Source organism: Manis javanica, chromosome 8, assembly GCF_040802235.1.
Source record: "Manis javanica isolate MJ-LG chromosome 8, MJ_LKY, whole genome shotgun sequence".
In the NCBI taxonomy this organism is placed as follows: Eukaryota; Metazoa; Chordata; class Mammalia; order Pholidota; family Manidae; genus Manis; species Manis javanica.
In genome coordinates, this window is record NC_133163.1 from 41,407,093 (window position 1) to 41,422,743 (window position 15,651).

Genomic DNA, 15,651 nt, shown 5'->3' on the forward strand with positions numbered 1-15,651 from the left:
ACCTGCCCTATCTGATTTCAGTACTTACTATAAAGGTACACCGAGATACCATTACATGCCCATTAGAGTACTTAAAATCAAGTTTGGTTTTGATGAAAAAATAGGCATAATTGATAAATGAAACAGTATAGAATCCAGAAATAGGTACATACATTATATTAACTGGTTTTTTTAAAAGGTGCCAATTTAGAAGGGAAAGTAATTTCAACTGTTAGGCCAAATGAATATCTATTTGAATAAACTGAATATCCTTACTTCACATCATGCCCAAAAATTAACTCAAAATAAGGTTGTTGACCTATATGTAAACCTAAAACCTTCTAGAAATAAAACTTCCAGAAGAAAGCATAGGAGAAAATCTTTGCAATCTTGAATAAGGCAAAGGTTCCTAGATAGGACATGAAAATCACAAACCATAAAAGAAAAGAATAGAAAACTGGACTTGATCAAAATTAAAAACATTTGTTCTTCATAAGGCACCATTAAGAAAGTCAAAAGGTAAGCCACAGACTGGGAGAAAATATTCACAACTTTTATCAAAGGACTTTCACATGGAATTTATTTTTCAAAAATTCTTACAACTCAGTAATAAGGAGCCCAACCCGATTTTTTAAATGGGCAAACTATTTGAGCAGACACTTCCACAAAAAAGATATACAGATGGCCAGTAAATACATGAAAAGAAGCTCAGTATCATAATCATCAGAGAAATTCAAATTAAAATATACCAAGATACCATTACACGCCCATTAGAGTACTTAAAATTAAAATGTTAATGAGGATATGAAGCAACTGAAACTCTCATAGGTTACTGGTAGGAATCAAATGGTACAACCAGTTTGAAATGTATTTTTGCAATTTTTTAAGAAGTTAAATATACACCTAACATAAGACCAAGACATTCTACTCCTAAATATTTACCCAAGAGAAACAAAGCCATCTGTCCATACAAAGACTTGTGCATGACTGTTCTTCACAACTTTATTTGTAATAGCCCCAAACTGGAAATTATCCAAATGTCCATCCACCAGTAAATAAGATAAACAAATTGTTATATAACTACACATAGGAATACAACTCAGCCATAAAAAGGAATGAACCATTGAGACATGAGACAACATGGACAAATCTAAACATCATTATATGGCATGAAAATTTCAGGCAAAAAAGTGTACATACTGTCCATTTATACAGAATTCCAGAAAATAAAGTGACAAAAAGCAGATCCATGTGTCTGGGGAAAGAGACGGAAAGACAGATGCATTACAAAGTGTCTCAAGGAAACTTCTGAGAACAATAGAAATATGGGTTATATTGATTGTGGTGATTACACAGGTGTATATAGGTGTCAAAATGGATCAAATTGCACAGTTCAGATGTGTGCATTTTATTGTACTTCAACTGTTCCTCAATAAAATTGTACTAAAAATAAGAGGGGGAAACAAAAATCTAACTTATTGGCAAAGGCAACAGGTAGCTCATGGTTTCTATTTCCACCCATATGGTGGACCAGATAACCTATCATCTCACTGTAAAATTTTTTACAGACATGATGGATATATCATTAATATCCTCTTAAGTATATACTGACTTCACTAGAAAGGCACCCAAGTTTGGTCCTAGGAGAGGTTGCTGGTCCCTTAAGCAAGGGCTTTGGTTTAGACAGGCACTCAAGGCCAAGGATGTGGCCCTCACAGGGTAGAACTGAAACTTCCCAATATACCTAAGAGCTCTGAAGGGCTCGCCCTTGGTGAAAGGTTGGTCCAGGAAAAAACCCACTTGTTGACCCAGGATGAAAATAAAGAAATTTTTCTCTCTTGGGAAAGGTATCCTCTGAGAGCATGTAGTCACAGCCTATCCTCTTTTAGGTTTAGGATTTGAATTTGTACTACCTCTATAATCAAGTAACCCCAAAGTAGAGAGATTAACTTAAAAGGTGGTCCAGTCTGGAAATGGCTCTGAGGCACCTGGCAGAATAAAACACAAAGCTTCTCAGTATGGCAAAATCCTTTAACAAGCCCTACAGGATTCCCCCTGATAATAAGCCCACTGGAAGTGAGCACACACTACAAAATAACAAAGTATATAAGAAACCTAGAGAAGCAGTATGTGTGCAAATGTGTGGTACTTGGGTAACCCTTTTGTTGCTAAATAATGTACTTTTTCCAAGCCAGGCAAACAAGTAGCCCATAAAATATGGTGCCTTTTTCTTCAGTGAAGAAATTCTTGGAATGCCATTAAAATGAGTTGGATATTATATCCATGATGCAGGTCCATGAAATGAAGGAAGCAAGTTACAGAATAATGCATGTAGACTGAGGCTTCATTTTGAAGAAAAATATAAAGGTTATATACTTGTATGTGCATATAACACAGCATGGAAATATGTACACCAAACTTATTGAAGAGTAGGATTTGAGGAGGACTAAGAAAGGTTTAAACACCTATGTATTGTTCAGATATATATTTTCTTTTTTGACAATGAGCCTTTGTAATTGATTTAGTTAAAATATTTCAAGGAGCTCTTTTGTTTTTCACAATAACAGCTATTTTGTTATTGAAAATAATGGACAAAATCCAATTTTCCAAGTACAGCACAACTGCTAGCTAGCTACAGGGAAGTCAAGCAATAGACAGAGGAGGATAAACCCAGGGTTCTTAGAAAATCCTGTTTTTCATGCTTCTCTTCATTTGGCATTCTGTCACCTAAAATGTAATTATTCAGAAACTGGTTTTCAGAAAGCGTCCCCTTCCAAGGATAATGCTCATTGAGAACAACTTGGAAATGATGCAAGATCTGACTGCAGGTCACAGTTGCCTTGCACAATGAACTTTAAACCCTGCCCCCGAGAGATCAGATCACAGCATTAGAAAAGATGGTGAGATCATACCCTCAATTGCACTGGCTTAAGTTTAATCAGGTAATCAAAGAAATTCTAGTTAAAGCAGAATAACTGGTTGCACCTAAAAACATATAAATACTAAATACTAATACTACTTATATAAACACTAAAAAGTCTAGCAACTCTACATTTTGAAGAATTGAGTTGTCTGAGATGTCTTGTTGAAAAAACGTCTTACCTTTGTAAACCATGGAGAAATAATTGCTATGTACCAAAGTTAAAAGTCTTAGAGGTGAGGGGTATATAAAGTATAGGAAAAGAGGAAATTCCCAAGATGATCAACAAATGTAGAGTTTTGCATTGAAATTTAGCATTTGAAAAATTCATTTTAGTTGAGTACATTTCATAATAAATAAAATCTAAAGAGACTGAGCTGATTTTATAGTTTCCTTTGTACAAAATGAACCCCCCCACCAACCAAATTTGGGATGTGTTGAACATCAAAAAGAATAACTGATTTTAAGACATCAAATGAATAAAAATTCATGAGCCTATGGTGATATACAAAAGGGAAAAAACATAAGGAAATTTTTTTAATAGAATGTCAGCTAATAAAAGTAGAAGGATATCTAGAAAACTACAATTTTGAATCCCCAAGGCAATAAATGATTTAGGTAAAGATCAGCATGTAAGCTAAAGCCATTAATTACAGGTTGTGAAGAATAGGATATCCACCCAGTACCAAAGAATCACTCACAAATACTAGCCATTTGCAAAAAGGAGGCAAAAACATCTTTATGGAGAAATCTCTGCTCACCAACTTAACCAAGGCTAAATTCATTAATATAGGGCACCTGATACTGTTTCTTGATGTGAAGCAATAAAAGTACACAAGTCACTAGTAAAATCTCGCCAACAATGTCTAATCCAAATCCAATCTTTATGCAGTTTACATGAAATAGGACTAAATGCTAAAAGATAACATAAGAAAACATTCAAATCCAGAATGTGGGCACCTCTGTAAGACAACTGTTCTGACTTTAAAAACTGAATGTCATTTTTTAAAAATGTGGCTGGATTATTCTAGACTAAAAAGACTAGACATATACAACTAAATACAATGCATGACATTGATTGAATTCCAGTTTATGGGGATGGGGGAAGCTGCTGTTAAAAAATTCTTGAAGCAAATTGGAAAATTTAAAGAGATTAAATATTTAGTAATATTAAGAATTATTGTCAGTTTTCTTTAGGTGGGATCATGATATTGTGCTCCTATGGCAGAATCTCTTTATTCTTAGGAAATACATGCTTAGGTTTTTAGAGATGAAGTATCATGATTTCTGAAATTTACTTTAAAATAGTATATAGCAGTATGGAGGGTTGGGGGACATAGCCAGTTATCTGTCCTTAACCTGTAAAACCAGCAACATGGTTTAACTTAATATATACATAAAGAGAGTTTAAGCAAGCATGACAAAAGTTTAGCAATTATTGACTCTAGGTGGTGGCTAAATGTGTTTATTGTGCTATCCTCTCAAGTTTTCCACCTTGGAAATTTTTTTATACTGGAGAGTTGGAAGTGGGTGAATTCTCAGAAATATTTTCCTTAGAAGACAGCTATTAAATTTACCTTAAATTTTAAAGCAGTACCTTAACTATTCTAAATAAGTGGTTTGCTTTTCTTTATTTGCTTACTCCCCATTAATCCAAAGAATTCTCCTAAAACCTGTCTTTATTATTGCAAATAATACTCTAATGCTGGAATAGGCTAGTGTGTTTACCATCATCAGCACAAGATTTATAGGTGTGTACATCTGTTTTTATACCCAAATAACAAACTTACCAGCAGTAAAACAAACCATTTATTATAGTACATAATGTGTTATATTAAATTTATACAATGATATATAAAAACACATACTGTTTCTATCATACAGTAATTTAACATCAACAGGAATATCAAAACAAATACTACTCATGCACAAAACATGCATATATTGGTATAAAAAAAGTAATTTTACACAATACTGTTTACCAAAAAAAATTTCCTTTTAAAAGCCCTTCCATACATGGTCAGTGGTCCAATCTGGACTGGATTGCACTAATACGTTTGGGCCAATGCTTAGGTGGCACAGTGCTCAGCGAGCAACTCTGGGTTTAGAGTTATTATACCCGAGGGTTATTTCTTCAGGAGTGAATTTCTCTGTATCCAAGGATGAAAATTTATCTCAAAGGGAAGTTCTAGGAATGACTCCATCTGCTGCAAATAAGGGAGAAGAAAGGCATCAAAATGTGAATAAACAGCACTAGAAGAGGTTACTGTAACTAGGGCGTAGGCACCAAGGGTGGCAGAAGTTTTACTGAATCCTTTTAAATTGTTACCAGCCTCCCTATCCAGGTTACCAGCTCTCTGGAATCAGGGTCTGGTCTTCAAGTTTTGACTCCAGTAAACCAAACAGTTCTGACAAGAAAATAGAATAAGGATACATCTGAGAAATGTAGACCATATAAAAAATTACAGAAAACTATGTCCCTCGTACCTATGTCACACAGTAGTACGTGATGCCACTCAGAAGAAAATCTTCTTGGGAAACATGGCCCTGAAGAACCAGAAGCAAATGCGTGTCCTAAAATTCCATCCACCTGACCTTCAGATTCAGATCAAAAGGTCTCATACCAATAAGACTTGACCATCAAAACATGTGCCTTTACAGATGCTCATAAAATTTTAAATAAAAATCACCTGATACCACAAAATTCATCACTAACACCACCATTTAAAAACTCGGTATCACTTCTAACCTGCAAAACATTCTTCACCTTCCATGAAAGGCACTAGTGTCCCTACGTGATAAGGATGAGACAATTTTACCCCGGTTTTACCTTAACAAAGGAAAGCATTCCATGAAACCACCACACAAAATCTAAGCCACGACGTTGTCTCCTTTAGAGAAAAACCACTTTCTACACCAAATGGTGTTACTCAAACGGTCGTCATCAGTTTCAAAGAGCCAGACCGAAAGCGCAGGATTTTCTTCTTGAGGTTGTGTGAAGCCTTAATTTTGACGAAGGTTTTTGTGGGCTTGTGAAGTTCTGGGGCTGTGACCGTCTGTATAGGGAGAGTCTGGACAAACTGGGACCAGATCAGGCCCCCGCTTTCCTCGGAGTCGCTGGAGCTCGTGCTCTCCCCCACGAACTCGCCTTCGCTCACGCTGGACTCGCTGTCCCCAAAGCAGTTGGTGGTGTAGTTGCTCCGCTCGTCCTCGCTGGTGTCCACCACCGTGGAGTGGAAGAGGGACTCGCACTCGGCCGAGTACTCGGAGTCGCTGGCCACGTAGGCGTAGGGGCTGGCATAGGGCGGCGGGACGGCGGCCGGGTACAGGCCCGCGCTCTCCCGGCGACCCCTCCGGGATCTCCGCAGAGCTTCTTCGTAGGAAATCTCAGCGGCCGACCTCCACCGCCGGGAGTCTGTTCGCTTGTGCCTGGGCTTGGCCACCACCGCCTCCCGGCCGTGGCCGTGCGCCCTGTTCCCGGCCCTGTGGCCGCCTCCCAGTGGCCTGCTGGCGAGCCCCGCCTCGGGCTGGCCGCCCCCGCCCTTCCTGCCCTTGGCCGAGGCTTTCCTGAGCTTCTTATTTGTATCCACGTCGTCGGGGAAGCGACACTTCTTGCTGGCCGCCCGGGTTTTCTCCCTCACGGTGGGCAGTGCGCCCTCCAGCCCGTTGGGGGCCTGGGCCCGCTGCTTCAGGGTTGTGCTCCGCGGGCCGGCGGCGACCCGGGTGCCCCGGGGCGGCCTGGCGCCCGCCTGCTGCCCGGGGATGAACTGCGCCTTCACCAGAGGCCCTTCCTCGAGACTCTGAGAAGAGCCCTCACTTCTGAAATCCAGGGCAGGCCGTTCTTCGACCGCGAAAGCTGAAGAGAGCAGTGCAGGAGTCACGGGAGGGGGTGCCGCCGGAGGGACAGCCTGCAGGCTGTTTTTCTGTGTTACCTTTTTTAGTGGCTGGACAACTTTGTTCTCATGCAGTGGGGCGGGGACTCGCCCGGGGCTCTCTTTCGCAGAGGAAGCTGGGATCGGAGAGCTTTCCTTAGGGGTCTCTGCTGCCAGAGTGGTGGGACACCGAAGATGTTCCTGAGAGGCTGGCTTGGCGTTTTTGGGTAGACGCTTACTCTGAAGTTCAGTGGCCGCCATGGCTGGAGAGCAGCCCTCTGGCAGGGGCAACCTCTTGCTTTCCAGTTGTTCTGCCTTTGCTTCTTTTGACCACTGCTTCAGTGGGGACAGTGTTCCACTATCCAAAGAGGAGCTTCCACCAGAGGGCAAAGGTACCTGTTTAGGATTCTTAAGGTTCCCACCACTGCCCTGTGAGATGCCCCCAGTCACTCTGACACAAACACTCCCATTCCTCAGGAGCCCCTTTGTGGGGTCAGCATTCACACTGGTTCTTGGTTTGTTGGTCCTTACGGGGTGTGTTTTTTTCTGCACCAGGCTCAGAATGTAGCCATCCATCTTCTTAGCGGATGAAGGATGAGGAGCCGACCACAAACTGCTTGGGGATGGCAAGGAAGTGTCTGTCTTGATGGTGTCCAGCTCAGATCCAACACAAATGTCATTGGCATGGTTACTAAGCCTCTCCTCTTCCCTCAAGGGGTTGCCCGTCAGGCAAAGAAGAAACATCGGGCTCTGCACCGCCACGGCATGAAGAGGACTGGGATAGCGATACACATCATTCCCGTTTTTAGACACCAGATCACACTGGTACTTGGGATGCACATCTGTAATGATACCAAGGGAATTAAATTGTGATGTGGAGGGGGAATAGCAAGTGGACCCTGAGGCCTGGTCTTCACAGTGGCCTTTATATTCCAGCCATCCTATGAGATCTGAAAAACATTTAAAGGTACACTCTGAAGAAATCAACTGGTCAGCACCAGCTTGACTGGCCAGTTTCTATGAAGACAGACTTATGGGTAGAGAGAGAATGCCAAAGAATCAATGAATACTACACAAGCTACTATTTTACATACAGTTCATACCACTGGATGAGGGAAAAAAATTTGTAACAAAACATTTTTTAACAATGTATGATATTTATCTGAAGGAAAAAGAGCCATTAAAAATGCTTTCAAACTATTGAATAATACGGGGAAATACCTTAATGCTAACAGCACCTCAGTGTAATGGAAAAGCAAGTGATATTTACTTTCTGATTTTCTATTTTCTAAATTTTCAATGAAAATGTACTTAATTTATGACTAGAAAAATAAATGTTTTTTGATTTAGGCTACTCTCCCCTCTGTGTTCTATTCCTTGTTCCCCTTTAAAATGCTTAAGATAAACTATACTTTCTATAGGCTTTCTTTCTCTAGGCTACTCTCCCCTCCATGTTCTATTCCTGGTTTCCCTTTAAAATGCTTAAGATAAACTATACTTTCTGCAGGCTTTCCCTCACTTTGTGGTTTTTTAGACCTAATTCTCAATCATATATGTTCAAGTATAACTCAATTGAAAGGTCAGGGAAACTGACCAAATTTCAAAAAAGACTAATCGAATTTCAATAATAATCATATTATATTTTTAATAGTGACACTAAAAACTAAGAGTATGTTTCTTAAATAGGAAGGAATCTTGATAAGGTTTTAAAAGATCAAGTAGTAGTATTAATGAATAAATTTGCCACATCTCCAAAATGTAGACACCAAAATACCATGAAATCAAGCTCTCTTGCTAATTAAATGATTTTGATCTCTTATCTTGGTGAATATTACAAATATCAAATCCCTTTAATGACTTTGAGCTAGAGAAAAATCAAAATTTTTAATCACTAATTTGTCCTCTATTATACTTATTCACTCAAATATCGAAAATCTACTATGTGCCAAATTATTTTAATTGTTTAATAGAAAGCTGCATGAACTGCAATAAGTAGGAGTCTAAACCCAGAAATGATACAATTCATTTGCAACAAAGAGATTATTATAAAAGTGTGTGCCCCCATCCCCTACCTCTGTTCCCAATAAATAGCACATTGTAAAAAGGGGAAACCTCTCTAGCTACTGTCTTGTCCATCCCTCCTCCTCTACTACCCTAAGGCCTATTTTTGCCCTTTTTAAAGCCACATTTACCTACACTTCACCATCTATCCCTTTTCCCTACCTTGAGTTGAGGAACAGGGCAGACATTCCAGCCCCCAAGGGCCAGTCCAACTGTCTGAATTATGTGAAGATGTGGCATTTGGGAGAGCAGGAGTCTGTCTTTAAGGAAAACCTATACCAAAGTGCCTTTAATGAGTTTGAAAGTTTCCCTCTGAAGCCAGATCTGCAGAGTGAAGGGAGCAATAGTGAACCTGAGGTCCAGACACTCTAGATAAAATAGCTTTGTGCTTCCCCCAGTGACTGCTGCTGACAACACACACTGTACCAGTACAAAGACACCAGCCAGCTGGCAGCCTCAGTTGTTTGGTGTTGATGTTTGCATTGCCTGGATCTCAAAACTTCAGTCTTATTCCCAAGTAAACACAGACAAACCCAGGGTGCGGTGACTTGTGCCAGCACCTACAGCTCCTCTAATATTCGTATTTTCTCTGCTGTTATGAGGAATCACAGTAAAGCAGGACTAAGGAGTTTCAGCAACAACTCTGCCACATAGCAAATGAAGAGTCTCTGAGAAATGGAGTATAAAACCAAATTCATCATCTTTCTGATAAAAAGGTTGAACAAGACAATTTCTGAATTCTCTTGGTGCAATGGAAAAACATGGACCTGGAAGCTAGTCCTGAGCTTGAATCCTGCTTCTGCCACGTTATACAGCCTTAAACAACTTAACCTAATGTAACCTCACTAGGTGTAATTTCTCTGATATGTAAAATGCAGCTAACAATACCTGCACTCTGTGGACAGGTGGGAGAATTCTAAGGGAATGAATGTATGCAAAGTATCTAGTACAGTGTGTGACGCATAGAGGAAATGCAGAAATTCTTCCAATATCAGCAACAACATGATTCTCTCTGGAGATCGCTGCCAGGATGTCCCCAAATGGGGAAGAATGGCACATGGCCTAGGGGGATCTCATCCCACCCACTGCTAAGAGAAAAGGAAGCTGCCATCATGCAAGGCATTTTGGAAAACACGGAGGGGCCACTGCTCTCCGAAGTGCCAAGCAGCTCTTGGCCAGGCTGACAGATATATTTAACTTACATAATATAAGCTTTAGCTTTAAATGATTAAAGACAAAAACAGATCCAAAGTGGTTTTCAAAAGAAAATGCAAACTTAAACAGCAAAGGCTCTGAAATGGAGCATGAGACCTCTAATATTGGGACAGGATTTCTAAAGATAAGCTGTCTTGCTACCATCAGAATATAAAGCCAAGTGGTGTACAAAGAGAACTAGTATAGTTGTCATCTTGGTTCTAGATGCAACTGTGGCATTAAGTGCATCAAGTTGATGAAATTCTCTGTGTTTTTCATCACTAGAAGGGGTTGAAGCTAGAAAACCTTTAACAGCCTTTGACCCCTTCCATTTAAAAATGTCTATCAACTCTAAAAAGTCTTACCTGCAGATTTGGGACAACCATCTGAGATAGTCAAGGTTGCCTCTAAGGGGCTGCAAAAGCAGGTGCTGGAATGACAACTGGATAAACACTCACTGAAGACCGAGTTAGACGAATTGGAAAGGGATCCTGAAGCCCCATCACTCAGCTCATAAAACCCTATAAATAAAAACACCATTTGGAATTAAGATCATGTCAAGCAATAATACACATTTGTGCTTAAAAGAAAAAGGGATACTCATCTAGGAAAGGTAGGAAAGGGAGACATTTGGGAGAGAGCATAATTTTGATTCACAAATCTAGTACCCTAATTTTATGGTTTTATTTCAAGTAATCCTTAAGAAAAGATAAAGAGCCCATAACTGCGGGTACATTTCAAAGTTACTTTACCCTCAAACGGACCTTCCTCCTTGACCCTACCTTTAAAGATGTGCAAGGAAAGAGAGTTCTATCTGTCAAGGCCTCATCTTTACCATGAACATTTCAGATAAAATAACTTGAAGGGGGGAAAAAATCTATTTAAGGAGCCAAATGGTTTAAAAGGGGGAAAAAAAAACTTTTGAAGTGGTCTCAGGAAGTTGAAGTGTGACTAATTTTCTAGCCCAGTTCTGACTTTCTCAAGTTTCAAAGGAGGACTATTCTTCCAGAAATTTGAATAGAAGCTTTTATGTTTAAACTCTGGGGACTCTAGTCAAATCAATCTCATTATTAAAAATTTTGTTGTCTGGTTTTATTTCCTTTGGCAACCGAATGGCAGACTGCTTTTTTGTCGTTCTCTCTGCTCTGGAAATAAGATCCATTGCCATTTGCAGGTCTTGGAATGCTAAGCACAGGGGCTGAGATGGACCTCATGAGAGCCCAACTCTGTGCCTGTGCTCACACACTCACCTGAGCTGGGCCGGCTGTCTGTCTCCAGGTGCTCTTCAGATGTCTTTTCTACATCCAGTCTCAGGTCACTTATCTGCTTGTCGAGTTCTTGCAACTGATTCAACAAACCAGCATCTCTTCTCCTCAAACAATTCTGAGTAAGAAGTAGAGGAAGGAAAAATGAACACATTTTGATGAGAAAGGACCAGAAAGTCTGCTGGAAATATTTGTTACCTTTTGAAGAGTTCACTAAATCTTCCAAAACCAAAACTTTACTGGATGACCAAAATGAAATCTTCAAGAATGTGTCCTGTGTATAATGCCACTTCCTCACATTTTGCAATGATACAAACTTCTTTATAAAAACACTTGCTTTGAGTTTCAATATATACAAACCTACTTTTTATAGGTAAGGATAAGAAAACAAAACACATTGAGATCTTCAAAAATCCTCTGTGTACAGCCAGTTTTTTTACAGAACAGTACTTCACAGTAGACTCTTTAATTTGAAGTCAGAGAGTAACTGATTTCCTACAATACACTATAATCTTAGGTGAGATTTTCTGGCCAGTGTCCTGCAGAGTTTTGTTTTCTATTAAGTTGCTTTGTAGGGCTTAATCAGTCTTAGGGCCTTTTAAAGTGAGAAACTAATACTAATAGCCAGTGCCAAGTATAATGTGAGATGGCAGAATCCAAAACCCTCAAGGGAAGTTCCATTAAATTTGAATTCAACTCGGGTTTCCAAAGGTGACAGATCTGCAGTGCTTACTCACACTGCCACCTAGTGCTTCCTAATGGCTTGGAAAGCAAAAGAACTCAAAGGCATCTGGTTCAAATCACCAATGCCAAGTCTACAAATGAAAATAGCACCACAAACACTGACTTGACTGGAATTCTCCGGACATGCTGCCTCCTCTCCTCCAGGGGACAATAGGAATGCCCCTCACAGTCTTGAGATCTATGAGGAAAAAGGTGCCATTGCTCAAAACAAGGCATAAAATGTCGATGACCAGGCATAACCAGCAAGAATTGGCTCAAATCAGTTCTACATACAAATCTGGTCTGCTACCAAAGAAACACAGTAAAATGCCAACACCGAGGCACTGCACAAACTACCCTGACATACATCCTCTTAAAACAGATGTATATGCATATCTACTCCTGCGGCCTACCCTTTGACTTAAAAGCTTGGAGACATAAACCATATGCTTGTTCGCTAGAGTGAGTTTCTTCAAGAAAAATAAACCAAGCAAGTAAAAGCACTTTGATGCTCAAAGAAGAAAAATTATCTGAAAAGAGATAACAAGAAAACACTTGACAAATGACCACCCAGCGTCACTGTGTTCGTTCGTGTAGGAGGAACATTATCGAGCATGTGTCTGGTCAGGTAAGGGTAATTCTTTTTTTCTGTTTCAAACTACATTTTTCTTTTTTTCTGTTTCAAAACAAAGCTGCCGCCATTATTCTGAGGCGGGGTCAAAACCTGTTCATCTATACATTAAGTGCCAAAGTTCTTTTCCTTCCCCATTAAGACTGCGTAGAATGACTGAAAGGCTGACAGAAATCCAGGAAGATTAGCGCTCCCCGGGAGCGGGTTCTCTTTCCTCCCGCCTCCACCATCAATCACTAGCTAGCAATACATATAAAATATGAGAGAAGGGAGCACTTTCTCCAGCGACATTTCTAGCCTTTCCATCTGCTTTAGCTGCCTTATACAAAGGGCTTCTATTTGAAATGAAGCAGCAGCCCAGGCGTGCGGGGAGAGCCCTGGGAGGGGCCGGGCACCCTGCGCGCGCCTCCGTGTTGACCGTAAAATTCAGCAGGGACAGTTAACACGCCACAAGCCCCTTCCCTGGCTTTTGTCCCCTCCCGTCGAGAGTCTAGAAGCCCTCCGAACGAAATGGCATTTTAAATGAGAATGCAAACCCCGGGGGAGAGGGCATGCTTTCGTCTAACTAGAGATTGAAGGTTACAACCAGGCCACTCCAAGGACCCTCCAAGGCAGGGAGAGAGGGGCGAACGCCCCACCCCTCCCCGGCAATCCGTGCGGGGTCGCCAGCCCCTCACCTGACACAAAGCGGGCACACGCCAGAAACGCGTGGGCGTCGGCAGCCCACGCGCCGCCGGCACGCGCAGGAATGGGGGTCAGGGAGGCACGGGGCCGGGATCCCAGGAACAGCGAGAATTTCCCCAGCCACAGGCACCCTCGCGCCCGCCATAGGCTCCAGCCGGACCGCGAGCCCCTCTGAGGCAGTCATGCTCCCATCTCGGGGCACGACCTACCAACTGCTTCCGCAGCAGCAAGATGTTCTCCTCCAAGAACTTCTCCTCCAGGCGGCTGCGCTGCGCCGCCTCCGCCGGCAGCTCCCCGGCGCGGGGCGCAGCCACCCCCGGGCCCCCGGCGCCGCGCAGGGCGCCGCGGACCAAAAGCTCCTGGCGCTGGCGCAGGTATTCCAGCTCCGCCAGCCCGGCCAGCGTGGCCTCCTGCCGCTCCCGGGTGCGCAGCCGCTCCGTGTCCGCCTCGCCCTTCTCCCTCCAGCGCCCCTCGGGCTCCGCCGCGCGCTGCTCGCCACGGGCCGGCGCCTGCGGCTCCAGCTCCTTCTCCGGCGCGGCCGGACTCGGCTTCATGGCCCCCAACCCTGCCTGCAGCCAGCACCCGTCCCCGCAGCCTGGCCGCCCGGCGAAGAGCGGGCTCTAGGGCTGCGGCCGCCGGCTCATGCCGCCCGGCGGCGGGGGCGGCAGCCAGAAGCGCTTGGGACCCGCGCGCAGCCGCAGGCTGCCGCCGTCCGGGTCCTGGCGGCGCCGTCCGCTGTCGCCGCGCGTCCCTCGCCGCGGCCCCGCCGCTGATAACGCCCCGCCGACGCTACGTCACGCGCGGCGGCCCGGCAAACCCCCTCCCGGCGCCCGCCTCCCCGCGCCGACCCTCCGCTGCGCGGCCCGCTCCACCGGCCGCCCCCTCTTCTGTCAGGGGCGCCTCTCGCGCTCAGCTCCGGCCTTCTCCGCGCTCGGCCCTCCCCACTCCTGCCTCTCTCCTCCCCCGCTCCGCCCGCGGCCTCCTCGCCCCCTTTTCGGGTTTGCTGCACCCAAGTTTTGCCTCGTTCCTTATTGGTTCTTTTCCCTCGCACAAAGCCGGGGGGCGAGCGTCTGGAGCCCCAGCATCCTGTTAACGACGCCGGCCTTGCCGGCAGCGTTCGCGAAGGGGCGCAGCCCTTGGGCTCCCCAGAGAACTTCTGAAACTCGACTGAGTTGCAGAGCACACTCTTAACCCTTTCCCCACCCGTCCACCGTTGGGAGCCACTCAAACGGATTCCTTAGCGTCACCGAAGGAGGTTCCGCGAGTGCGTTCAATTTCTGTGGGTTTGGGTTTGTCGATTCCACTTTGTGAAGGCAAGCAGTACAAAGCACAGTGCAATGTTGTTCTAAAACTGTTTTCTCTTAGTTTTGTTGCTGTCGTTTTAATTTTTTTACAGACGGCATTTAAAATTAGGCAGGAGGATGCTGTATTTGGCGAGCGATTGCAGCAGTTCTTTCACAAGCTCAGGGTTTCAGGTGTGCGCGCGCGCCTGCGCACTTTGGTTTTTGTCTGAGTGTTTTATTATTTATCTTGGGCAAGCACAAGAGCTCCGACTCTGAAACCAGACTGCCTGAATCTGAATCCCCTTTCCGGCCAAGACTAGCCGTACAGGCAAGTTTCACTTCTCTGTGCCTCCATTTCTTGAACGGTAAAATGGAGCTACTGACAGTACCTGCCTTTTGTAAGAATAATAATAATTTGCAATATATGCAATATAGGCAGGGATCGGGTTGCGTTTACAACATGGCAGGCACATAGATACTAAGGGTTATGTGAGTTGTGGCTTTTTTTTTCCTCCAGAGGAACTTTTCCCCTGAAGTAGCAGTGTGGCATGCTCCTCTCTCTCTCACAAACTGGAGTTCCCTTGCCACTCTCCGCTGACCTCCCCATTGCTATACCTTATAGATAAAAGGAACTGTAACTACAATCGTGATTCATAATTAACAAGATTGTACATTAGATCTAAAACTGGAATTACTGCCAGGTGTTCACCAGCATACAAAATCAGTTCTATTCAGGTCACCTGTTCTTTATGCCTTCTGTGTGCCACTGTGCTTGATACTACAGGAACCGATTTTCCTCCCTAATTTTAGTAAAACACTACAGAATAATGACAGATCTTGCATACCAAATGCCACTCACCCATTCCCACTGTCATTGTCTCATCCTATTCATTTCTAGGCAAGTTTCCTGCTTTCTAGCTCTAAATTAGATTCTTTCAGGCTGGGTGGAGTCTATTATTGTGGCCTGGGTTATATCACACATCAACAACTATATTTATGTAGTTGAGGAAAAAAAGCTGAAACATGTTTTCACACACTA

The 15,651-nt window shown here is 43.2% G+C and overlaps 1 protein-coding gene across 2 annotated transcripts; it reads right to left on the reverse strand.

Moving 5' to 3' along the window:
• Positions 1–3,765: 3,765 nt before the first annotated feature.
• On the reverse strand, positions 3,766–14,288 carry DACT1 (dishevelled binding antagonist of beta catenin 1). Of its 2 annotated transcripts, XR_005058183.2 has the most exons (5): positions 13,539–14,288; positions 11,277–11,409; positions 10,392–10,547; positions 5,730–7,613; positions 3,766–5,106 (listed from the first exon to the last, which is right to left on the reverse strand). XR_005058183.2 is itself a non-coding variant. In XM_037006986.2 (4 exons), the coding sequence occupies exons 1-4, from the start codon at positions 13,881–13,883 to the stop codon at positions 5,830–5,832; spliced, it is 2,418 nt and encodes an 805-aa protein (XP_036862881.1). In that variant the 5' UTR covers positions 13,884–14,287; the 3' UTR covers positions 3,766–5,829. The 2 variants fall into 2 exon arrangements, 1 of the variants encoding a protein (XP_036862881.1); XM_037006986.2 differs by having other exon boundaries at positions 3,766–7,613; positions 13,539–14,287.
• Positions 14,289–15,651: the final 1,363 nt, after the last annotated feature.

Excerpts from the sequence above, each read along its gene's own strand:
- DACT1 (XM_037006986.2), bottom strand. The coding sequence starts at position 13,883 with ATGAAGCCGAGTCCGGCCGCGCCGGAGAAGGAGCTGGAGCCGCAGGCG. Across the intron at positions 11,410-13,538 it reads TGCTGCTGCGGAAGCAGTTG|AATTGTTTGAGGAGAAGAGA; the intron begins GTAGGTCGTGCC and ends CTTCTTACTCAG. Across the intron at positions 10,548-11,276 it reads AGACAGCCGGCCCAGCTCAG|GGTTTTATGAGCTGAGTGAT; the intron begins GTGAGTGTGTGA and ends TTTTATTTATAG.